The sequence below is a fragment of the Zonotrichia albicollis genome, chromosome 15 (assembly GCF_047830755.1).
Source record: "Zonotrichia albicollis isolate bZonAlb1 chromosome 15, bZonAlb1.hap1, whole genome shotgun sequence".
In the NCBI taxonomy this organism is placed as follows: domain Eukaryota; kingdom Metazoa; phylum Chordata; class Aves; order Passeriformes; family Passerellidae; genus Zonotrichia; species Zonotrichia albicollis.
The window spans coordinates 15,220,164-15,244,696 of record NC_133833.1 but is presented as its reverse complement, the minus strand read 5'-3'; the positions used below and the strand labels follow the sequence as shown (position 1 = coordinate 15,244,696).

At 48.4% G+C, this 24,533-nt stretch overlaps 1 protein-coding gene across 5 annotated transcripts in view; it reads left to right on the top strand.

The window, feature by feature from the left end:
* Positions 1-24,533, top strand: part of NRG2 (neuregulin 2) — a 158,523-nt gene that overhangs the window by 127,146 nt on the left and 6,844 nt on the right. For 2 of the 5 annotated variants that reach the window (XM_074552263.1, XM_074552260.1), the window contains 5 exons: positions 1,493-1,613; positions 10,958-11,016; positions 18,565-18,588; positions 22,960-23,062; positions 23,955-24,078. In XM_074552263.1, coding sequence (XP_074408364.1) covers positions 1,493-1,613; positions 10,958-11,016; positions 18,565-18,588; positions 22,960-23,062; positions 23,955-24,078 — 431 coding nt within the window. Of the gene's footprint in view, positions 1-1,492; positions 1,614-10,629; positions 10,707-10,957; positions 11,017-18,564; positions 18,589-22,959; positions 23,063-23,954; positions 24,079-24,533 lie in introns of all 5 variants that reach the window. The other 3 variants (XM_074552265.1, XM_074552261.1, XM_074552264.1) reach the window with 2 other exon arrangements.

Below are 24,533 nucleotides of genomic sequence, written 5' to 3'. Positions count from 1 at the left end.
GTGAGAGGCAGAACAAACCTGAGTGCCAAGCATCACCCACATGTGAGAGGCTTCACAAGGTGCTGGGAGCCCAGATGTTCCCAAAGGAGCTGGGAATGAAGCCTTGGCTCTGGTGTGTGTGCTGCAGCCCCTGCAGAGGTGGGGTGGGCACAGGGGCTGCCCAAGGAATGGGAGCAGCCCTGGCTCCCTCTGGCACAGCCCATGGCTCATCCTGCTGCTCCTCCTGGGGCTCTGCCTGGCTCTGGTCAAAGCTTTCTTCCTTAAGTCCTGTGTCGGTGAGGATGCAGTCTCAGTGATGGTGTCACAAACCTCTCCAGGAGGCTCATTCATCCTTTGGAAAACAGGATGGAAGAGAATATCTCCTCAGAAGCTTTGGCTACAGCATAAAATGTGCTGCAAAGCAGGCAGTAGCCACTGCTGGAGGTGTAACTGTGATAGGGTCTGAGGAAGGTGGGTAGTCCAGGAAAGGGGACTGTTTGTAATGAGGTTAAGTATTCAGTTGTAACAAATCCATGCTTTTTAGTGCCCAGCACTCGTTAGATTTATGTGAAGATGGGTCTGCATTCCCCAGAGCTGCTCACCTCCTGTAATCTGTATCAGTGCTCTAACAACTGATTTTTTCCTTCCTGGCAGCCTTTGTTTTACCTTTGGAGACTCTGCTTTAGTCTGTACATTTATCAGAGTCTCTCAGAGACAGGAATTACAGTGAAATTCTGCAGGTTTTCTTGTCACTTACAGGACAGCTTTTGTCTAGAAACCTTTTGTAAAGGTTTTCTCTAGAAAGAAGTTTAGATTTGGAAAAGCACCTGGGAGACTGGAGTAATGTTGGCTGCCTGCCTCAGCACGAGCTGGGGCTGGCTGGCTTCTCCTGCTGCACTTGGCTGGGGCTGTTGGGGCAGCCCAGCTGTGGCAGGACAGAGAAATGCTCAGGAGAGGACAGGGATGGAGCCCTGTTCATGGAGATGTTCCTGCTTGTGCCAGACCTGGTTCTGCCTCTGAAAACTCAGCTGGCAGAGGTGTGGAGCAATGCAAAGTGCCCTGCAGCACCTCTGGGCCTGGCTCCAGTGTCCTGAGGTGCTCAGGCCTCACAGCACATCACTGCGACTCTGTGACTCTGCAGTTCCTTTCTTTCCTGAGCCCTGCTTGCCTCCTGGCACAGCATTCCCAGCATGAGGGAGGGCCAAGGACAGTGGGAAAGGGGCATTTCCCTACAGCTTGCCAAAAAAAAGATTTTGTACTACATTGTGGCTGCTTAGAAGATGATGAGTCTTCACCTCCTCACTCACTTGGCCCCTTTTGCTGGGAAAGGAAGGGTCAAGTTGCAGCCCTGGGACCTGAAGGTGGGTCTGCAGGCACAGGCTGAGGTTTGTAGCTCTGGGGTTTTTACTTTGGCAAATAAACTCGTAGAAAATCATCTAAGGAAGCAGAATTGCCAAACAAAGGAAATAACAATGTCTCCTTTTTGTGTGTGTGTTTTTGTTTTCCCTTGCAGTAACCACAACTCTCTCCTCCTGGTCCGGGCATGCCAGAAAATGCAACGAAACAGCCAAGTCCTATTGTGTCAATGGAGGGGTGTGCTACTACATCGAGGGCATTAATCAGCTGTCGTGCAAGTAAGTGAGTGGAGTTCTTGTGTCAATATGGAAATTTCTTGGCTGAGGGAGAGGAGACCTTTGTGCAGCTGCCAGACTGGGGGGGAGCTCTGAAATTCTCCTGGCAATTGCAGTTTGAGCTGTGCAGGTTCAGAGAGGGGCACTAGAGGGGCAGGGGTGGGGAGAGGGGCCAAGGATTTGTATTTTCCTTTTTTGTGTGCGTGTCACTGTTCACTTTTCCTGGCTTTTCTCCCTCTAAGAATATGTTTGTCCTGGCTGTTTCTTTTCCCTTTCTCCCCTTTCTCCTCTGCAGCTTCAAGGAAATTTGGGTCCCTTTTGCTCTCCCTGAGCTGACACGTCCTGTTCTCCAATCAGGGAGATTTTTCAGGGGCACAGCCTTCTCCTCCTTCCCCATGACTGGAGGGGTCCCTTGTTGAGACCTGCCCCAACCTCTCCTGTGTCTCATGCGCCAGGATTAACCCCCAGCTGTTCCCCTCTCTGTGCAGCTTTGTGGCCACTGTGTGGGATGTTTGTTTCCCCCTTCAAACCTGCAAGAAAAGCTAGAGACGTGTACTAAGCTATCCCTAAAATGAGCTTTGAAGGGTTTGAAGTGGGGCTGCACAGCCTGAGGGATGTGGAATGGGATGTGAGAGTTTTTCACCCCTGGTTCAGATCCAGAAAGCCCAGTGGCCTCTCACAGCTCACCCCCAAGCCTAGCAGTGCCTGGGGACAAGCTGTGCAGTCTGATTGCCAGTGCTGAGGGTACCCAGAGCTCACCTGTCCCTGCCCTTGGGCTCTGCACAGTGAGCAGGACCTGGTGCCCTGGCTGTGCACTCTCTGAGCAGATGGAATCCTCTCCTGAGCTCCCCTGGTGACCCAGACAGCACTGCCCAGCTCAGAGAAACCCAGAGCTGACAATTTTCTCCCTTTGGAACCCCGAGACCTCTCAGCGGAGACACAGCCAAAGGTATTTGCATCTGTGGATGTCACCCAGCAGCACTGCAGGATGTGATGCTCATCAGGTACCTCAGCTCCTCAAGCCTGGAGGCTGCACTGAACACAAGCCTGAAAGGGCTGGGTCACACTGAAAACAACTCTTCCCTTGTCCCAGAACTCCTTTGATTCTGCAGGGAGCAGCAGAAGAGGCCACGTGGAAATGGATCCTGCTGAGCTCCTGTGCTCTGGCTCTCCAGTGCAGCTGGGGTGGAAGGAGCAGCTCCCAGTCCTCCCAGACTCACCCTTAGTCACAGAAAGAGCTGGGCAGGACAGAAACCAGAAGCTGTGGCTCCCACATTTCCCATGTGTGCATGGAGTGGGAGCAGCACCTGTTCCCCCAGCCCTGTGCTTTGGTATAATTGTCACTGCCATTGGCTCCTTGGTGGCACCGTAGGCTACTCTGGTCAGTGTTCCCCACAGGAAGCACGGGGGAAGCTCCATGTGATGGTTAAAGTCACAGCACAGGGATGGTTAAAGCCCTCTGTGATGGCTGAAGTCACAGCACAGGGGTGGTTAAAGCCCCATGTGATGGTTAAAGTCACAGCCACCATTCTGGGGTAGCTGCAGCCCAGGAAGCCCCAGAAATCCCAATCTTTCCATTCTGAACCCTTGAAGTGTGGAGGAGTGTATGAATCAATATCTGCAAGCAATGTGGTCATGGCAAGGGCACAGATTTCAGGGCTATTTCTTTTGGGAAGGACCCAAATGCAGATCAAGATTCAAATGGGACCAATTTCTAATTACAACAAGAGTTACCTGTACCCCTACCATGCATAAGAATCACTTTTTCCTAATGAAGAATACTATGGAACTTGTCAAATGTCTTCATCAGCTCAACTGTTTCAACCAAAGCAATTCCAGCCAACCTTCCAAGCAGGCTGCTCTGACAGATGAGGAACAGAGGGAACACTCAGTGATGGATCCCATTAAGATTTTATGTGCCACACCAAACAGACCTAATTATTTCATATCATTTGAAAACCTGAATTCCTCACTTTGCAGATGGTAAAATGATATCCTTTTCTGATGAGTTCCAAGGTACCAATTGCTAAAACCAGATGGGAACTGAGCAGGCATGTGTGGAAGGGCAGGAAGGTGTTACCCAGAGGAAGGGCTGGAAACTCTGCACTGTCACTGCTCATCTGCCAGGAAAGGTGAAAAACAAGAAAAACAGAAAAACAAGGCTCCATGTTCTCAGAAACCCGGGGGACCCAATGCCTTCCACACAGCACAGTCACTTCTGATCTCACTGCTTGAGGAGACCCCTGGATGCTCATTCTCCTTGGGTGCTTTTATCATTAAAATCTCTAGACTGAAGATAAGAAAACCTGGCTTTTGAAGTGGTGTAATTTCAGACTTTCTGGATTCTAGAGGATAATAGCTATTGAGGGATGCAGAAGCATTTGAGCTGAAAAGTTTTTCCCATAAAATGGCTCTCCCAATGACAAGGGTGATTTTTAGGGATGCTGATGAATAAACAGACTTCACCTTTGCCTGCAGACAAAGAGCTGGGACATTCCTTGGCTTCCTCATTGCACCAAGGCAGGAGATCTGCTGCTGTGGTTTGTGAAAGATGCAGGAGAAAGGAGAAGAGGCAAAGACACAGGTTTCCATGTTCATTTCTGATCTCTGCAACAGCAGCCTTGGCCCTCCAGCCTGACTGTGCCTCTGAGCCAGGAGCATGGAAGAGATCAGCAGGTTCTGCTCACAACCTCTTCAAAAGCTCTGGAGATCAGCAAGAGCCACGTGAGCAGCTCCAGCCAGGAGCAGCACGTGTCCAGGGCCCTGGGGGGATCATCTGGCCCCTGTGCCCCCTTCCAGCCCTCCCTCACTGCATGCTCAGGGGGTTCTATCCCCCCCAGCACCCTTGTGATGTTCCCAGCCTTTCCAATGCCAGCTACCAGGGTTTCGGAGTGTTCCTGTTCACTGCCTGCCACCATCCTGCCATCAGCTTCTTGGGGTGGGTTCCATTCTTGCAGATGCCCAGAAGCACAGGAAATCCTTCCTGAAGATGTCCCCCCTGGCAGTCTGGACCAAAACCAGCAGATGGGTTCTCCAATAATTTCTTCTCCTGATGTGGTTCAGGCTCGATTTGCAACAAAAATTGCCTAAATTGGCAGCTGGCTTTTTATTATGATTTTATAACAAGCTTCCCAGAAACGTGTTCCTCCTGGTCTTTTAAATCCTGAGGAACAAAGTATTTGCTTGTAATCTCATTCCCTCCCTCCCTTTCTAATATGCTTCAGACAGACCTTGGATAAACCATTTTCTTCACTGAGGAAGAGCCCAAAATGGACTTGGATTGTTCCAGAAATTTTGTCTTTTTGGATTGTGTTCTTCCATAATTTTATCCTTAATTTGAAGTAAATTCTACACATGCTGGTGTCAAAGGAAACCTGAACATAATTCAATCTGTGCAAACAGACCACCTGGAAGTCAAATGGGAGAAGTGGGACCTGCCTCAAATATTCTGCAAATTTTCTGCATAAACCTGGGAAATGACAGAGCCACACATAGACAGAACTCGCTCAGCATCCCTTGTAAATTTAAAAGCTCCAGAATCTTGACAGGAAGAATTTCTCAAGGCTTTTTTCAGATAATTTTGCTCAGAGAGGCCTGAGGATCTGACTCCAGGGCAGGGACAGGTGTGAGCAGAGCTCAGAGGGATGCACACAAGGGAGTCTCCAGCCTTGAGCTGGGGCACACAGCACTGGTGCCTGGTTTGTTGTGCCCAGTCACACAGAGCCTTGGGATCACTGGCAGCCTCTGCTCTTGGATCTGCCTCCATCCTGGAGAGACCTTGGCACAACTCAGAGCACTTGGAGGCTGCTCCAACCTTTTATTGCTGGGTGCCCCACAGGGCTGTGCCTGTGCTCTTTTCCCCATTTAGGTCTTGGCACACATGAGGTACAGCTGGGGTCTTCCCAGCCAAACAAAGCAAGCAAGTCAGGTCTCATCACTGCAGAGCCTTCTCTGCCCACTGAAATGCTCCTCACATCTCTTCTGTGTGGTCAGTGGAATCAAAGTGATCAGCTCTGGGCTAGGATCTTGTGTGGGATCAGAGCATTATGGAGCAGCACCTCCACAACATGTTGTGCTCACAAGAATCAGGCTGGCTGATTTGCAAATGTGACAGATAAACAGCCTGGGCTTGGGGTGACAGCTCTGCCTTATGTGGGGGAGGCAGGTCAGAGGCCTGGACCACCTCAGGCAAAAAGGGAAAGTCAAGGAGAGAAAACAAAACAAAGCAAAGCAAAAGGAGAAAAGATCAGATTCTTTTAAAATTAACTGATGAATCCAAGTTACCAATTTTCAAAATCACATCTCCAAGCTATTGTTTCCTGCAGATTTTCCCAGGAAAGAGAAAGATCATTCTGAAATTTTGGCCACGCTGCAGCTCCCCTGTGCTTTCCCAGAGCCCCATCCAAAGGTGTGACAGTCACAGGGATGCTGCAAGGCCCCTGGCAGCACTGTTTGCTCAGCTGTGGCATCTGGAGCTGTTCCACCCTGCCAGTGGCATTTGGTCATTGCACAGCCACAGGGACGTCACTGTGCAGGGGCGTAGAGCAGCCCTGTGGGGAGGTGTTGCAATGTCCCTGGAAATGGAGAGCCAGGGGTGAAATCTCCACATCCTGTTCCAAATCCCCCGGACCAGCCAGGACTCGTTCCTTGGGGTTTGCATGCTGTTTGTCTTGGGTGAGGAGTTCAGGTGCCTTCTCAGGTTCAAGCGGCCCATCTGTGCCTCAGTGCCCTGTGATGCCTCAGTGACCCTGAGGCCATCAGAGTGTGGGAGCTGATCCTGCAGCAGCAAAGGCTCAGTGAGGGCAGCACATCCTGCCATCCCCGAGCCAGCAGTGGGTGTCCCTGAGCTTTGGACTCCACTCTGCAGCAAACATGCCTTGATTAGCTGCTCTGGAGAAGGCCTTTGTGTTTATTCTGGTTGCTTTCTCTTCGTCCCATCAGTGATTTGGTGGAGCCCAGCCTTTTGTGGCTCTCCAGAGCCTGATCATCTGGGACTGGTCAGGGGACAATGACAGAACTGTCTTCTTTTTCAGCCCTTCCCACAAAAAAGCAACGTGCTTGGAACATTTTTTTTCCCCCCCATTTGCTTACTTCAGTGCATTGTGTCCTTCTGCTACAGCTTGTCTTTATTGTGTCATTTTGAAGCACCTGCTCATTCACATTTTTCTGTAGCATGGATTGCTTTATGAGAGCTACTGAATTTGGCATATTTTAATTAAGAGCTGGGGGTGCAAAGGAAATGTGCCTACCCTTGCAAGATTTAGAGCAACAGCTGGACAGAAAAAAGTTTTGCTTCCAGCAGGAAGACAAAAGTAGCAAATAATAATTAACAATAATTATTGCTCTGCCCTGATATGGGGCAAAATGTCAAAGTTCCTCAATTTTCAGCAGTAAGTGCCCAGCAAACATCATAAAAATGAGTCATGCAAACTATTTTGGTTTGTGCTTTTTGAGATGCTTTATTTGATCATCTTACTGCATTTTTGTTACCATGTAAATATCTCACTGCAATTCATCCTGAACCCAAGAGCAGAATTTTGCAGATGTTTTCAAAATGGGGTTATTAAAAAAAGAAAAGGTCTTAAGGTCAAAATTAAAAGAATGGGATATTTTCCAGCAATAACAGAAAACAGAATCTGGACAGAAAAATCCCTGACCAGTTTTATCAATGGCATTTGCAAGCAATTTTCAGAGGCAGCAATTAGACACAGAGGGATGGAGTTAAGCAAGGGCAGTTTTGGGCGTCTCCACTCAGGCTGGAGAGGGGACAAGGGGTTGGTGCAGCCCTGGCCTTCCCCAGGACCATTTCTATGGCCACAACCTTGTCCACTTCCCCTGGGAGAGACCCATTGTGCCTCTGTGAGTGCACCAAAAACTCCAAAGATGATATTGGAGGGAAGTCCACCAGCTGTGAAGTTCCTGCAGGAGTTTTCCAAAGAAGGAGGGGCTTGGTTTTGCTGGACCAGCCAGAACCTCTTGAGTCAAAGGTGCAGGGAGAAGGATGCCATGATCAATCCCAGCTCACAGCTCCCAGCTGCAGGGAGCCTGAACTTTCAGGTGTGTCCCTCACTGCAGAGGAGCTGCCCTCACCACAGGCAGCAGATTTTAGTGCAGAAGGGATGATCTCCACTGCTGTTCCTGTCCACACTGGGAGAGCCATGTGCCAAGCATGCTGGAAATTTCATTCCTTGAAGTCACATCTGAGGCCACAGTCATAAATAATAAATCATCTTCAGCAGCCTAGAAGTCAGAGACAGGTTTAAAAAAAAAAAGAACCAAAAGTACTGCATGCTCTCAAAGGTCTTCTGGTCACTGCTTCTGCCTGCAGCCTTGCTCATGAGGAGCCAGAACCCAGGTGTACAGGGGTGGCACATTGTCTTGACAGCTTGTACACAAGCTTGAGAGGTGACAGAAGGTGCTCTTGTTCAGGGGGGCATTTTCCCTGTCACTTCTCCCGGTGCTGAATCACTGAGTAACTCAAGATGAAAACCCTAGCTGTCCCAGACACAGGGGAGGCAGTTGTCTGCTGCCTTCTGCCTTGAGAGCTCCTCTCCCCACCCACGCCTGGCTGACTGCAGAGATCTGAGGATGGGCTGTATGGTAGCTGTCATGGCATCAAAGCCTCTTTGACACCTTTTTGTTTTGCTTTTTTTTCCACTTCTTACCAATTCCTTTCTCTGGGCTTTTATTTCCTTAAAATTTTCCCATAATTTTCAGTCTTTCATGCAGCCTCAGTCACCCTGGACTTCCAGCCGTGGCTGACCTCTTGCAGGTGTGCAGCTGAGGTAATTTTAGCTCCTTCCTGACAAAACACCCCTTTTTGGGGTGGGTGGGACAATTCCTTCATTCAGCAGCACCCCTGAGGCCCTTTGGTGTGCTCACAACATCCAGGAAATGTCAGATCCCAGAGAGATGGGAAGCACCTTGCAAGCTAAACTGGATTCCCTTGAAGACTCTGTGAATAAGTTCCTGACTCTGTCAGAGGTGATGAAATATCTTCAAAAAGGATTGGGAAGACACCTTCTCTTTTGGATTCCTTGCTCAAAGCCATCTCTGAAGGGTTTCTCCAGTCCTGGGGCTGGTTTTGTGAGGCTGTGCCACCCAGTGCCTCAGGTTTGTGCTTTTTGATTGACAATGGGGCATTTCCTTCACTTCCCAGCACCAGCTTCCTCTGCTTCATTGCAGGGAAGGCCAACAGGCCCCATGTCTGATGGTGACCCCTTGGGCTGAGCTTTCCTTGGTATGGCTGGTTCATCTCCCTCTCCTGTGCCCCAAGATGAACGTCCAACAATGAGAAAAAAGTGCCAATTTTTCAAAGATATTTCCCTGACTAGGGAGTTCAACTTTCAGTTTCAGAAGTGACTTGGATACTGAGGAACTGAAGGGTGTGACTGGAGAGCTCAGGGCAGCCTCGTGCAGACCCATGCCCTAAAGTTCTCCACGAGGAATTTGGGGTGCACAAATAGCCCAGCACACTCCCACTTAGAGGTGTGAGCACAGGTCCCAAAAACCCAGATGCTGACCCACATTTGGCCATGGCAGTGAGGGTGCAGCAGGATTTTTTGCACAGCTGAGGCCTACCCAAACTGCAGTGAAATCCAGCAAGAAATCAAGTGCCAAAACCAGGTCAGTGATGTCCATGATGAAGTACAACTACTAAAAATCAAGAGTTTCTGCATGGAACTGGAACCTGGACCTGGACCTGGACCTGGACATGGACCTGGACCTGGGCCATCCCTCACCAGATGCACAGGTTGGGAGCAGTTGCCTGCACTGCTGTGGCTGCTCCAACCTCCTGCTGTCCTTTGAAGAGGCCTGGCCAGGAGCTGAGCCGCTGACATCAGATTTGGCCTCTGATTCATCTGTTTTTACTGAGGTGTCTTTCAGTCCCTTCCTTGCTGACCACTTGCAGATCACTGTGAGATTTTCTGGGTGGCATCTGAGAGTGAGGAAGGTCTGGCTTGTACCAGGTGCAGAGCCTGCAGCTCTGCTCACAAAAAGTTGGAAAACAGATGTTGAAATGCTATAAAGATAAAGCCCTCTTAAGCTCAGAGGAAAGAGAGGTGTGCTGAGAAGGGAGAGAATTGTGGGACAGGAGGTGAGAGCTGGGACTTGAAGAAAATGAGGGATCCTGTGCAGGACTATCCAAGAAATATCCAGAAGATGTGAAGTGAGGGAGGGAGACAAGTGCCTGGGAGAGAAGTGTTTGACCTCACCAGGCTGGGCTTCCATGGCTGCCCAGGCTCACCTGCAGCTGCAGAGGGTGACAATGCAGAGCTGCTCACCCTGGGTGGCTCTGCAGCTCCTGCTGCACCCCTGGCCACGGCCCTGTGCTCCCCAAACCTGTCTCAGCCCTGGGGAGCTGCTCATGGGCTGGTGCCAGTGCCTCCCTGCCACCTGAGCATCCTGTGACTGTGTAGCTGGTGCCCATGGGCTGGCACACCTCGGCCCAGCAGGTGACCCAGGCCAGGCCCGAGCCTGAAAGAGCCTCTCACAGCATGTGAGACCCCTTCAGCTCAGCGCAGCTTTCTGCTCTGTCCTTCCTCTCTGTTAACACAGAGACTCTGCCTGTGCTTTCTCTCTAACCACCCTGAGAACACCCCTGGTACTTCTGGGGTCACCATGGGGAGATGCTGTCCACACCCAATGCTCGCTGTCGCCTCAGCAGCTGCTCTCTGCCTTTGGTGCCTCTTGCCAGCCTGCAGAGCAGCTCCACAGAGTCTCTGAGAGTAGTATCCAGCCCATCTCATCTTCCTGCCAGCTGGTGCTTTTAGCAGGTGAGAAGGAACAAGGCAGGCAGAGCAGGGCAGAGCAGGAGGGGTTTGGCTGCCTGCTTGAAGACCCAGGCCCAAACCAGAGCTGGAGCACTGATGTTACAGGTGCCTGGTGAAAGCAAAGAGTAAATTCGCATGTAAAACCTTTATTTTTTCCATTCATCACAATGCACTTTTTATTTCTGACCATAGCCTCAAGAACTGTGCCAGACATGTTCTGTGATTTCTCCCCTTTTCCCCTCCAGATGTCCAAATGGATTCTTCGGACAGAGATGTTTGGAGAAACTGCCTTTGCGATTGTACATGCCAGATCCTAAGCAAAGTATGTCTGAAGACAAAAAATGCACCACACTACTAAAACCCTCCCGGGCACAGCGGTGGATGTAGCGTGCTCTAGTCAGGGATGGCTCTTGGTGTCAGCTTTGGGTAGGGCTTAGGGCTGCAGGTAAGGGTCAAGGCTGCAAGCAGACAGAGAGGAGCCGTGGAAGGGAGCAGAAGGGGCCTCACTTCAGCCTGTTTGGGTGTCATTTTGCTATCTTGTTTCTCTCTTTCTGGTTTTCTCTCTTCCGGTAGGTGTCCGATCGAATTCACAGGAGACCGGTGTCAGCATTTCGCAATGGTCAGCTTCTCCAGTATGTCTCTTTCTACTTCTCTCTCTCCTTGGTGTTGTGGCTCTGTGTCATGTCCTTAAAGCAGGTTCTTCTGTTCTCCAAGAGCCCTCTTCCTGTCTTGTGCACTCCCAGCTCTGTCCTAAGAGGAGCTGTGACCGTGCCCAAGAGGAGAACTGGGGCTCGTTACCTCCCTGTTTGTTACAATGGGCTCTGCTTTCATTTCTGGTTGAGCTGAATGCTGCTTGCTCTTTCCAGGCAAAATGCAGAGTTCATGTGGTGGGTGTGCTGTGTGAGATGAGCCTGTGCTGTGTGTGGAGCTGGGCCTGCCAGCATTGCTGTGCAGGGCAGGATTTGGGCATTTCCCCTGTGCCATGCAAGGCAGGATTTGGGTATTTTCCCTGTGCTCTGTAGGGCAAGATTTAGGCATTTCCCCTGTGCCATGCAAGGCAAGATTTGGGCATTTTCCCTCTGCCACGCAAGGCAGGATTTGGGCATTTTCCCTGTGCCATGCAAGGCAAGATTTGGGCATTTCCCCTCTGCCATGGAAGGCAAGATTTGGGCATTTCCCCTGTGCCATGCAAGGCAAGATTTGGGTATTTCCCCTGTGCCATGAAAGGCAGGATTTGGGCATTTTCCCTGGGCTGTTCAAAGCAAGATTTGGGCATTTCCCCTGTGCCATGCAAGGCAGGATTTGGCCATTTTCCCTGTACTGTTCAGGGCAGGATTTGGGCATTTTCTCTGTGCTGTGCAGGGCAGGATTTTGACATTTTCCCAGTGCCATGCAAGGCAGGATTTGGGCATTTCCCCTTTGCCATGCAAAGCAGGAGATGGACATTTTCCCTGTGCTGTTCAGGGCAGGATTTGGGCATTTTCCCTGTGGCACAGAGGTCACACTGGTGGCTCCCACTGCCTCTGGGCTTCCCAACCCCACTGCCATGCAGGATACAGGATAAACCTGCCAAATGGGCATCAGACTGTGTCCCTCCTGGACACAGAGCTGTTCCTGTCTCTCCTAGGTGGTTGGACAGCTTTGCATATGGGACTGAGCCTAAGTGCAGTGACTGTGGGTGTAAATACCCTAAAGCCTTTGCCCTCAGTGCTTCCCAGTTTAGTTTCCAGTTCCTACAGTCTCGCTTGTAGGCATAACCAGCTCATGGTGGTCAAGGTGGATGATTTTTCTGGGTCACCACTGAGTCAGTGTCCCAGCATCAGTGGGATCCTGGTCTGGGTAAGGGCTGCCCTGGCAGGAGATGCAGTTACAGCGCAGGAAACCTGTGACCCTCCCTGTGACCCTCTGTGGGTGTCCCTGAGCCCCATCCTGCCCCACGCTGGCTGCCTGGACCCACCACAAACGGTGGGGTTAAAGAGAGGCTTTTTAAAAAGAGCCAAAAAAGAGGCTTTAATTAGTGGTAACCAGAGGAGAAATGCCTCTTCAGGATGGCTGCTTGATTGCCAGAATGCCTCTCCCACTGCTCCAAGTCTAATTCCTGCCCTCCTCATCCTGGACTGGAATTGCAGGAGCCTCATTAGCACGTGCTAATAGCTGGCAAGTGCTGGAATTAGAGTTCCTTGCATGGAGCATGCAGACAAGATGCAAATGGACTTTGTGGGGCCCTTGGGACAGCTCAGTGTTTTTACATTGCCTTTTGTTCCAAATTGGCTTCCCAAGCTGAAACCTCCATTGATTTACCCTCCCAGACTCCAATACCCAAGCAAGCTCTTTATAAAATGACAGCCCAGAATGTTCTATTTTGATCTTTCACCTGGTGCTAAAGGGTTTCCTTCCCTCCTGGAAGCCCTGGAAGGGTGTCAGGGCTGCAGCCAGCAGTGGGATGCTCACCCCATGGAGCTGATTTGCAGCATGTTCCATGAGGTGGTGTCCAACGGGCTTAAACATTATTGCTGCCATGCTGCAAAACCAAAACAGGGGTGAAAATGAGTTTTATGTCAGGAAAATGCCTTTTGAGAGTATTAATGGCAGGAGTAAACAGCATGTGGGGTTTTTTTCCCCAGCTTGCCGAATCCAGCTTTTTATGGGACTGAATTTGTTTTAATTTTATTCACGTGTTAGAGGAACGATGTCAGCTTTAAAACTGACACATGTACATTTCCTTAGCTCAAGTTTGCTTTAAACCACAGCATAGTAAGGTAAAAACAGCTCAACAATCCAGGCTACCTGTCTGAACTTGGATAAAATTCATATAAGAAGATGATTCATACATGTTTATAGCTGTTTTCACTTTCAGGTCACAGTTGGGTAATATAGATAGCAGCAGCACTGAAGAAAAGCTTGTGCTGAACTTTCTCTTTTTCTGAGTAGGAAAAGCATTCCACTCAAGTGTGGACCCTGCAAATGCTTACCTTCTCCTTTGATCAATAATTAGGGCACAGCAGAAGTTGCTGATTTTCCATAATTCACTCAATGCTTCATCCCATATGGGTTCTGACAGGTCAAAAGCTGAAACAGATTAAATGAGGTTCAGGCATTTCCACTGGAAATAAAATAGCTCTGTCCTGATTCATGTTTTGAGAACACTGCCAGCATTTGACAGATACTTAAATAAGGACACCTATATTGGTGTTGTTTTAAATGTATTTGGGGTATTTCAGGTTTTTAGGCCTAGATTGGATCCTCCTGATTCTTTAATATGAATATTAAATATGACAATGACTTTTATTAGCTATATCCCAGGGCAGAGTGAGAGTCTCTGCAGAGTGAGCTAAATTGAAGGTGCTGTTCTGGAAAGATGTGGCAAATACTTTGCTGAATTTGGGCCACAGATGGAGATGGTGCAGCATCCCAGCATCCTGCCAGATGTTGTGTGTCCTCCTTTTGGGAGCAGCTTCCTGCCTCTCTGGTTTAAACCCTTATTCACATTTTGCTCAGGTAAAACTCCCCATGTTCTCCAGGAGCTCAGGCTGTCTTTGTCTCTTGGACATGTAGCTCTGGAGGTTTATTTTTCTCTGATTGCCCAAAACACCTGCTAGACCACATTAGGCTGAAAATTAGGTGTATTTAGGTAGGTTTTCTCTCATGTGAGAGTTGTGAGGGTTGAGATGTGATGTTTCTTTATGTTGCTGTTCCAACCATATGAGCAGGTGCCTACTGCCAGTCATTCTGGATATGGACACCAGTGTTTGAAAATGAAGAGAAATGTTAAAGATGAGGTTTTTTATGTTTTTTTTTTTCCTATGTCAGGCTCACACTGTTGCTATTTTCTACCAGACTGGTGCACAGAAACTCATTAGGAATTGTATTAGTGGGGTAGCTCAGAGAACCCCCAGTCTGTCCCAGCTCTGTCCACACATAAGGCTGATGGATCAGGGTTAGGAGATAATTTTGTTTAGAAAACCTTATAGAGGGACATTAAAGCAACATTTAAATCAGCTGTGTTTCACAGCTACCCTGTTCTACATCACATCAAGATCTACCTCAATCTTCTCTCTTCTACAAGCAATTTTTCAGGTCCTTGTTAAATCCTCCTGGAGGTTTACCAATAACTTGCCAGGCTTTGGGCTGGCTGGTGGCAAAGGTTTTGTAAAACACATTGGCAGCTATTTCAGTCCTGGTGCAGCTGAGATCCTGAAAGTTAAACGTGGTCAGCAGGAACATTTATGTTTCCTAAGTCTGCGCATTTGGATTCTTTCCACTCGTGATTTATGAAACAGTTTAGAAAATTGGGATAAAGTTTTATATTTATGCTTCCCTCTTGCTTGTGGAAACTGAAACTTCATCTTAGCTTTGCTGTTTATTCATCTCCACAAATAATCATCACCAATCTGGAGGACAAATGTCATACCATTCATCTTGCTTAGTGAAACATTTTCATTTTCTACTTTGTGATCCAATTAAAATTGCAGGCTCTAGCCTGCCTGTAAACACCCTCAAACAGAGCTGACATTCATATGCAATGTCATCTAGCATATTCTCCATTTTTACCCCATATTTAATTCTTGGTTTCTTTACAAATTGAATTCCAATTCTCAGTTGGAGCCTTCTGGGCTGGTTGGAAACACAGAGCAGGATTTCCAGCAGGTATCCCTTGGGAGAGCAGCTTTGTCTTCTGCTGCTGGCCCAGCCATCGTGGAGCAGTGTGGCTTTAATGGCTGAGAGTTTCTTGTTTTTCTGGAGGATGGTCCCTCTCCCCCAGCACTCACCTGGCAGCTGGGAGTGACCCTGGGTGGCCTCTGGAACCTGGTTCTTCATGCTCATTTGTGGTGTCCTGGTGAGCACAGGGATAAATGTACCACCTCAAGCTCTTCTGGGAAGGTCTAGATCTGAATTTTAGCTTCTCTTCTCACCTCACTCATTCAGCAGTGTCTTCCTAACTGCAGTACAAAAATGATAAATGAAAGATTATTCCTTTATTTGACCTAAATTTCTGCTTCCTCCTCCACCTCTCACTCAACTGACCCCCAAACCAATATTTAGCAGCATTTTGGATTCCACAGGCATTCTGCACCTTCCATTCAGTGTCAGGGTAACTGCTGAATCACAGGGTGATGGCTGAGCTTTGCTGTGGCTGGGGAATTGCAGGGTGTTTGTGGTTCAGCATGGCAGGGTGATCCCTGTCCCCAGGACACAGCACAGGTTCCCCTTGGGGTCTCCTAAAGTTAATTGCATGCTCCAAATCCACAGCAGATTTCAAACACTCTGTTGTTATGTGTTTGGACTCCTGATGCCAACCAAATTTGTTTTATTGCTGCAGCACTGGAGAAGGTGAATGGCTGTGGAGCTTGTGGAACATTTACAGAATTCCTGTTCCTAGAGATCCCACGTGTCACCCAGCTCCTGACACAGCACAGTGTCCTCTGTCCCCATCGTGTCCCTCTGTCCTGCATTGCTCCCTGTACACCCTGGGAAAAGCCTGAATCAGAGACCTGCAAGTGCTGCTCTTGTCAGCACAATTGATTAGCAACAAAATTATCACCAATTTATTATCCTGCAAGTCCTCAGATGTCAGTTCTCCACTTTGTTTCCTGCCTTGGAGCATGCTCTGTGTCCCAGAGAGGGCATTTTGAGGGAATAGTGTGCAGTAACTAAACATCTTATCGACCTTCTTGGGCAATCTGAAGACCAAGTGAGCACAGCCACAGCTTTCACAGCTCTTTGCTAAGGCTATTATCCTTTTTAATCATCCTATAAATCTACAGTTCAGTAGTGAGAGTCATCTTGCTTGAGGTGTTGCTCCTGCAGGAATACTTTACATTGAATGTTTTTGTCTGTTCATCTTTTAAAATAACTACAATACATCACAGTCACAGAGGCACTGCAGATGAAGTAAATGCAGGGCTTTGGCTTTTGTTTGATGCTGAGGAAAAACATTTTCAGAAAGATTCAGGAGGCACATTTGGAATGAGATTTTCCCCAAAAACCCCTCATGTGCCCAGTTCAGGGAGTTTGGGGGATGCCTCAACACTTCAGGGTGCTCAGCTTGCCCTGGCCAGGGAGGATGTGTGCAGAGCAGACAGGATTATGATGATGATGAGAAAAATGCTTTGCCCACTTCCTCAGCCTACAGCTGCCATGTCAGGGCTGTCTCACCCCAATTTATTTCAGTGGTAGCCCTTGGATAAATTGCTTCCAATGGAGCTTGTTCTGTTGAAGCTGGAGAGGGCAATAAGAAACATGGAGAGATTTAGGGGACTTGGAGTGACAGAACAAGGGGGAATGGCTTCAAACTGACAGAGAGCAGGTTTAGATTGGATATTAGCAAGGAATTCATCCCTTTGATGGCAATGAGACACTGGCACAGGTTTCCCAGCCAGCTGACCTGAGCCTGGGGAGACAAAAGAAACAGCAGCTCTGACATGAGAGGGGCTCAAGCGCCTCAGGTCCTGCCCACCAGCTCTGTGCTCACAGGAGTTTCTGAGTTTGCAAAAAAATCATGAAAATGTTTTGAACTGCATCCATTTGCAGCTGCAGATGTTGCAAAACGCCCTGGAACAGGGAGGGATGTCTGTGTGCAGATGGAGCAACAGGTTGGATTTATGGATGAAACTTGAGGTATCTCCACCTGCATTTGTCAGTGTCAGGGGAAACAGGTGTGTGCAGTGGTAGGAAAACTTTGGAATAAGTCAGGGCTGGATGTGGTAGCCAGGTGGTTTAGGATGAATATATTCTGTCCAGTTCTCTGCTGCCCACCACATTATGTCCATGTCACTGCCACAAAATGTACAGAAGTGCACAAAATGACTATGAAATGCTCTTTTACACAAATGTTAGCTGTGAAGCAGAGAGCAACTAGGTTTTTTGGCCTTTAAATCATACAAAACCTTAAAGAACCCCAACTTCTCCCTACAAAATCCCCCCGAAACATCAGCATTGGTTTGGAGAGAAGAACCTGCTTTAGAACACGTGTTTACATGTTCTGTAACAATTAGTGCTAATCCCCCCCCACCTAAATTTTGAACAGCACTGCAAAAGAAAGCCAATATTTCTGTGCAGCAAAAAGCAATTCCTATGGAAAATATAGTAAATAAATGTGGACATCTCCAAGCTGCAAATAATCTTGTGTGTGTGGTGATTGGGAGCAGCAGAGCTCACTTTTGTGTGTGGTGGTAAGTATGGAGAACTTTCATGTTTATGTAAGGAAAGCTGTTCTTTAGGTGATGTCTGGAAAATGACAGGAATTCAGGAAAGTGGGAAATGACTAAAATTCAGGAAAATGGGAAATGACTAAAATTCAGGACCCCTGTTTGGCACTGTTGATTCACTGGACAGACTCCTGTGCTTAGCAGTGTCTCTGCCGGATGAGCTGCAATCTTACTTGTGCTGAATATGAATCTGCAAGCACATGCTCCCATCAGGGCTTTGTGCAGCACACCAAAACAATGCAGAGCCACGGCAGGAGTGCAGTTTGGAGGGTCACAGGCTTGGGGGGAGCTTTCAGTGCCATTTGCACTTTGGGATCATTGCCTTGCCCGGGCACTCGCGGCACCGCGGCTGGCAGGGCTGGCAGGGCTGGCAGGGCTGGCACGGGGGTCTGCGTGCCCTGGGCTGGGTCAGGGGGGCACAGCACAGCCCTGGCCAGCCCCAGGCCCCACAGGACCCCCCCAGCCCCGTGCCCAGCTCCTCTCTGCAGCATAGCCCCGGGCGCAGCGGGCGTGCAGGACCAGCCAGGGCAGATCTGCCCTGTGCACAGGGAATGAATGGTTTTCACCAGGCTCATGCAGTATCTATGTGTTTTGACCTGTCAGGAGTTGTTTCAGAACAAGTGTACCTTTCCTATATTTTTTTCTTTTTTTTTTTTTTCCCTTGCCTAAACAGTGAATTCCATATCAGGTACTAACAAACATGGCTCATCTCAAAAGAATTCATAATTAACTGAAAGAATTCATAATTAACTTCCACTGCAATTTGTTTGGGTCTTTCTTTGCATAACATGTGAGTTGTGGTGGGGGTTTGAAATGCTCTGAAGCATACAGTGTCTCTGTGTGAGTGCTGCTGAGCCTACCAAAGCTAACCTGCTGTAACTGCACAGTGTGTGTGTTTGTATTTTAGAGTTCTCTGACAGACCTGTTTTTCTTTTTCTCTTTCTCTTCCTTGTCTTCTTTCTGCATTGGCAGAGCATCTTGGATTTGAATTAAAGGGTATGGAACAACCATTCATTTATTAATCAGAAGCCATTAAGAGCTTCCAACATTATATTTATGGCTTTAATGGGATGATTAAAAAATCAGCTGTTCTGTTCTCTTCCCTGGCACCAAGATAGATGTTTGGATTGAAAAAAAAAAATAAACCAAAAACCAAACAAAACAACAACCAAAACCAAAACAAAGCAAATCACAAATTTTAAATGCAAACCTATGAAAATGCAGGTGTATTTTTAGCAGCACTTTTTTCTTTGTTCCAAGCAGCAGCGTGGTGCGTGTGGCATGACTGAGATGTTGCAATTGCCATACATCTCCATTCAACATGCTTTTGTGTATTTAACTGGAAACCTGGGCTCTTGTGTCCATCCAAAAGGTTGCCAGCAGGCACTGCAGGAATTTCAGGAATGGGAAGAGAAGTTCTAGAAATATCAGGGCTGTTATAGAAGTTGCCATCCCAGTCACACTAACCTCCACCAGATCCTGCATAGGGTCAGGATGAGCTTTGCCATTCCTCCTCCCAAAATTTAGCAGCTCCTTTTGGTTCCTGAGCAGGGTGAAATTGGGCCAAGAGAAATTGTGCCATGAGACAAATTAGTCTAGAAAACCATCCCAGGGAAGTCACTAGCTGCCAGTGAGAGTGGAGGGTGTAATGCTGAGCACCCCAGTGGCAGGATTGGGAAAACATTGCAGTAAGTTAAATGCTTTTAAAAATATCCCCTTTGGGCATTTACCTGCGCCTGCCCAGTTACTCATAATCATTTTTTTTTCCATTCTCCTCAGTCTGGTTTTAGATATATATCAAGTTATCCCTTGAATAAGCAGTTGGGAAATCAAACCCTTGAGGCACGTTTTCCCTGGAGCGTGCAAGGCAAGAGCAGGGAGGGCTGGTCAGGAGGGAGCAGAGGGGCTGGACAGCCTGGGATGGTGCAAGGGGGTTGGAACAAGATGAGTTTTAAGGTCCCTTCCAACCCAGACCATTCAAGGATTCTGTGATGATTGTATGACTGATCACTTAACCTAAAAGCATTGGCCTGGCAGTGTCAGCCAGAGCAGATATTCACATGAACATGCTTCAATTCCCTTTGCTAGAGGTATGAGGACACCAGTCTTCCAGTTGTGGATCCTAAATTGCCTTGTGAGGTCCCTGAGGTGGAGGGGCATTGACTAACTGAGGCTGGAGAAATGGATCTCCTCTAGTTTTGGCATGCCTGATCCCCCAGGACTGGTGTGCATCCCCCTGGGGCAGAAAACGTGGGAATTTTATAGCCAGGGAGCTTCAGAGAAAGCAGTGCTGCTAATGCTAATACACTTGGCCAAACCTTCAAACTGAGGATTTTTGACATCCCTTTTTTGTTGACCTTTTGTCCTGTTCCCCATCCATGCTCCATGTCACCACAGAAGCACACACATCCTGTCCACAGCGCCTCTCCCCTGCCGTTTGTCTGTCACTGTCCTGCCTTGCTGTGACACCGTGGCTGCCCCGTGGCTCTGCTGGCGTTGTGTGGCCCCACGTGGTTTGTTCTCAGTGTCTGCTGCTGTACAAGTGATGGTGCTGCTGATGAAGATGTGTTTGTAGAGCACAGAGACACGAATGGACCTGCTCTGGGATCTTCCCTGCTCAAATACAAAGCTGCAGCCTGCACTCTCGTTTCCTTTCTGTTGCTGTTGAGATGGGTTTGCCCCAAGTGATTAGTGGAAATGGTCCTTCCATTTGTCCTGTCTCAGGGTTTCTGATTAAAACTGGAGGGTTTTCTTTCAATTCTGCCTGTGTGCTATTGAAAAGGGCCTAAAAATTGGAGTATTAGGTTCTGCAAATGAGCTAATAAAAAAATTAAAAACATATAAAGTTTTGCTCAGCCTCATCTGAGGTGTTGCCTGGGCCCCTTCTGTTGAAGAGGGAGAAATTTCTCAGTAGCAGTGTCCCTGGTCACACTATGTGAAGATGCTGTTATTGAGCATCAGCTTTAATGAGATGTTGGGCGCCAAGCTAAATTACTATCAGCAGATCATTCAATTTTTAGTTTGCAGCAGCGATGCACAGCCTCACACTTCATTGCTTCGTGTGGCAGAGCTGCCAGCTCGAGACAGAGAGGCCAAATCTGCATTTCCGATGAGCTGAAACATTCCCCTGCCGTTCAGGTGAAGGTTCAGGGCAGTCAGACCCACCAGAGTCAGGGTCCCATAATGACATGACCACCAGAACCAAGGCTGGGAATTGAGCCCTGGCCAAAGAATTTTGTCCTGTTATAGGTAAAAAAACCCCAGCCAAATAAACAAACAAAAACCCCCAATCAAACAACATCAACCAAAAAAAAAAAAGAAAGAAAAAGAAAAAAAAAAGAAAAAAAGAAAAAAAAAGAATAAACCCAACCAACCCATAGTTTTAATGTCTTTGTTCTTTCTTCCTCCTCCATGATTCAAAGGGAATTATTTCTGCTTAGGGACAAAAGTCTGTAGCAAAAAGCATTGCTATTGAAGGATTTTTGCTGAAAACTGGCCTCCCTCCCTCCTTTTTTGGGGGGTTTCTTTTTGGGTTTTTTGGGGGGGGGGTTTTTTGGTTTTTTTTTGGTTAAAGTAGTTTTTGCTGAGGCATAGCAAAATTCTTGCCCAGTGCCATCCATAACCAGGATGTGATTCCAGCTGTTTTTCCTAGTTTGTATAAAATCTCTGAAACTCCTGTCTGAAGGAGGGAGCTGTACAACTGTAATCCAGGTCCCAAAGATGTGCAGGAGCAAGAAATCGTGTCTGCCATGGTTGCTGACGCCTGGTATGAGGACCCCCTACCAAAGAAACATGTCTTTGAAGGAGAAGTTTCACTCCAATGTGGGCTCTTCCCCCATTCCAACTCCACCTGGTTCCTTGGAAGGGGAAAAAACCCATAAGAAATTTTGTTTATTAAGTTTTGCATCTTAATTACAGGGTTGTTTTTCTTGCCAGTCCTTGTTACCAAACCTTTGTCCATGCCCATTCTGAGAGTTAGAAAGAGGTGACCGTTTTTCCTAGCACCATTTTTTTTTCCTCCAAAAATGCTTTTTTCAACCTAGAATGGCAAGCTGAAATTGTTCTAAATATCCAGTTGTCTGGAATGTTTCATTGCTTCCCATTCACTTTTCTTTTTTGCTAAAATCTGGTCTCGGGGTTCCTGGGACCAGACCTGTTTCTCTTCTGGTTTTGTATTTGAGTGTTTGGTGGCACAGGAGGTGGAACATGGTCTGTTCAAGGTATTTTGAGTGGTGTGGGGAAGCACACTGGGCACATCAACCATGGCATGACTTTTATTGATAATCTAGATAGGAAGGAAAAAAAATCAATAAATATTAAAGGCATAAACCCCAATAAGTTTAACATTAACACATAGTGTGGGGGCACGAGGTCTTTGTTCATAGCTGCTGAGCTGGAACCCTCATGGCAGCTCTGCACTGAATCCTTCTCTCAGTCATCCAGCTGGAGAGCCCAAATTGCCTCTGCTGCTCCTGGCAGGGGTTGCTGGATGTCACATCTGTTCTGATGTGGCCATGAAGGAGGAGGTGTCCTGGCCATGGTGTTGCTGCCTGGGTCAGTGCAAATGAGATCTGAGCATCTCCTGGGAGCTCTGGTGGATGGGAATGAATCCTTCCCTTCCAGCCTGGGTTTTGGTGCAGGTGGCTGGCTCTTGTGACACTTGGTGGTGTTTGGGAGGCAGCAGCAAGCTGCTTACACTTTGTGTGTGCCTCTGAGCTGCCTGATGCAATGGTATCAATCTCCTCCTAGGGTTTCATTGAGAATCCGTGACTGGTTCCTGTATTTTAATCACTCCACTCCCTTTCCTTTGCCTGACACACTATCACTTCTCCATCCTCACGCTGCTTTTTGACCGTTCCAGGATGTCCCCTCCAGCACCTGCAGGCTTTGGGGACTGTTGCTTCCAGGGCATGCAGCTGCTGGAGGCAGAGGCATCCTGAGCCTGGGGTCAGGGATCACAGGGCTCCTGTGTGTGCTCCAGGGCTCCTGGGCCAGCTGGTCAGGGCACCAGAAAGGGGGGATCTGCTGGAAGGGAGAGGGATTCATGGGGCTTTGTGAGATTAGCCATGGTGGGAAAGGAAGGGAAGGTGAGAAGCATGAGTGCAGAAGGGGTGAGCTACCAAATGAGAGAGGGCAAAGGCACAGGGAGACAAAAAGGGCCTTTTGAGGGGTGAGGAAGGTTGGGCCAGGTGGGCTCAGGTCTGGGACAGCCATTAGGCAGGCAGGGGATTGGCAGGAGGTTTGGCAAGAGCTCTGCCCGAGCCCTGTCCTCCATCTCACCCCCATGCAGTGCTGGTTCCCCTGCAGCCAGAAGCAGCCCAGGTGCTGGAGCCCATCAGTAACTGGTTCCTTTCTCTCCATTTGCAGAAGCAGAGGAGCTCTACCAGAAGAGGGTTTTAACCATCACGGGAATCTGTGTGGCCTTGCTTGTGGTGGGCATCGTCTGTGTGGTAGCTTACTGTAAAACCAAGTGAGTATGGGGGGCTCACAGGCAAGAACTGCCTACAGGTTAGTGAGTGCCAGTGTTCATGTTCCACACGTCCATGCTCTTCACCCAGATGCTAATTTTAGGAGATGATGTGCTGTGGTTCTCCCAGGAAGCTCTCATGCAGGAGGCCAGGGTCTCAGTCTACCAACTGTGTTGGAATAGGAGGTTTTCCTGACACCATTTGCTTGTCCCCTGGAACATAATTTGCCCAGGCAGGCAACATTTTGCTGTGTTACAGGGAAAAGCTGGCCCCCAAGCCAGCAGCTCAGCTTCTGCCAGCAGAAGCACACTGGGCTGTTGTGCAGGAGCTTTGGGCTCAACTATGCCCATTGCAGGGATTCCAGAGTGATCCTAATGGAACAGGAGACCTGGGAACCTCTGTTATGGTCAGCCTTCCCTGCCTGGACAGCACTTTTCTCCCTGCTCAGCCTGCACCTCAGTTCAGAGTGCCCCTGCAGTCAGTGGGTCTTGTGGAGCAGATGTCTCACCCTGGGCAGGCTTTGCCACTTTGTCCCTCATGCAGGACAGGTCAAGTGCTTTGTCACCAAGGCTGAGTCAGAACTTGCTTCCCCTTCTCCTTCTCCCCACTTTTCTGCACTGCCAGCTGGCTCTGCTGCATTGTGCTGGGCCTTGCCTTGGAAAGGGGACCCTGGACCCAGCTTCCCAAACTGTCCATGAGAAGGAAAGTTGACCTTTTGTTTGGAAAAGCAGTAGGAGGTGTTAACTGTTGAATGCCTTGTTTCATATTGTTTGCAACTTTCTGCAAATACCATTGGAATATTCCCATGTTGAAGACTTGCCTTCTCTTTCATCTCTGGGGGCACAGAGCCCCGTGATGGAAGGGTTCCTAATAGATTTTTTTTCTGTTCTAAAGGAAACAAAGAAAACAAATGCATAACCACTTGCGGCAGAACATGTGTCCTGCGCATCAAAACCGGAGCCTTGCCAACGGGCCAAGCCATCCACGTTTGGATCCTGAGGAAATCCAAATGGCTGATGTAAGAGCCTCTGCCTCCATCTCCCTGCATGCTCCTGAGGGGATGTTTTCTGCCAGGGGTTTGACGTGGATGTGTATCCTTACACACCTGTGTGCTTGTGTGTGAGGAGCAAAGCCCAAACAAACTTGAGCAAAAGGAAAGATTCTGCATAGAAACATTTCCAAAAGCAACATCTGAAGGGGAATTTGATTTTGCTTTGAAGTGCATGATGAGATTCAGGCATTTAGGATAGGCTTGTTTTGATTAATCAAGTGTGACCCTGATTCCCACCAGGAGAGATGTTCCCAATGTTTCCTGTTTATTACTCTCTCCTGTCAAGACCCACTTGGTGGGATGACAAATGGGATCAGCACGGCAGTGACCAGAGTCACCGTGGTGAAACACGTCATGGTGATGTGGTCAGCTGTCCATCAGCCCACCTGCCCATGCCAGGGGTTCTGTCCTGGTGGGGTGCC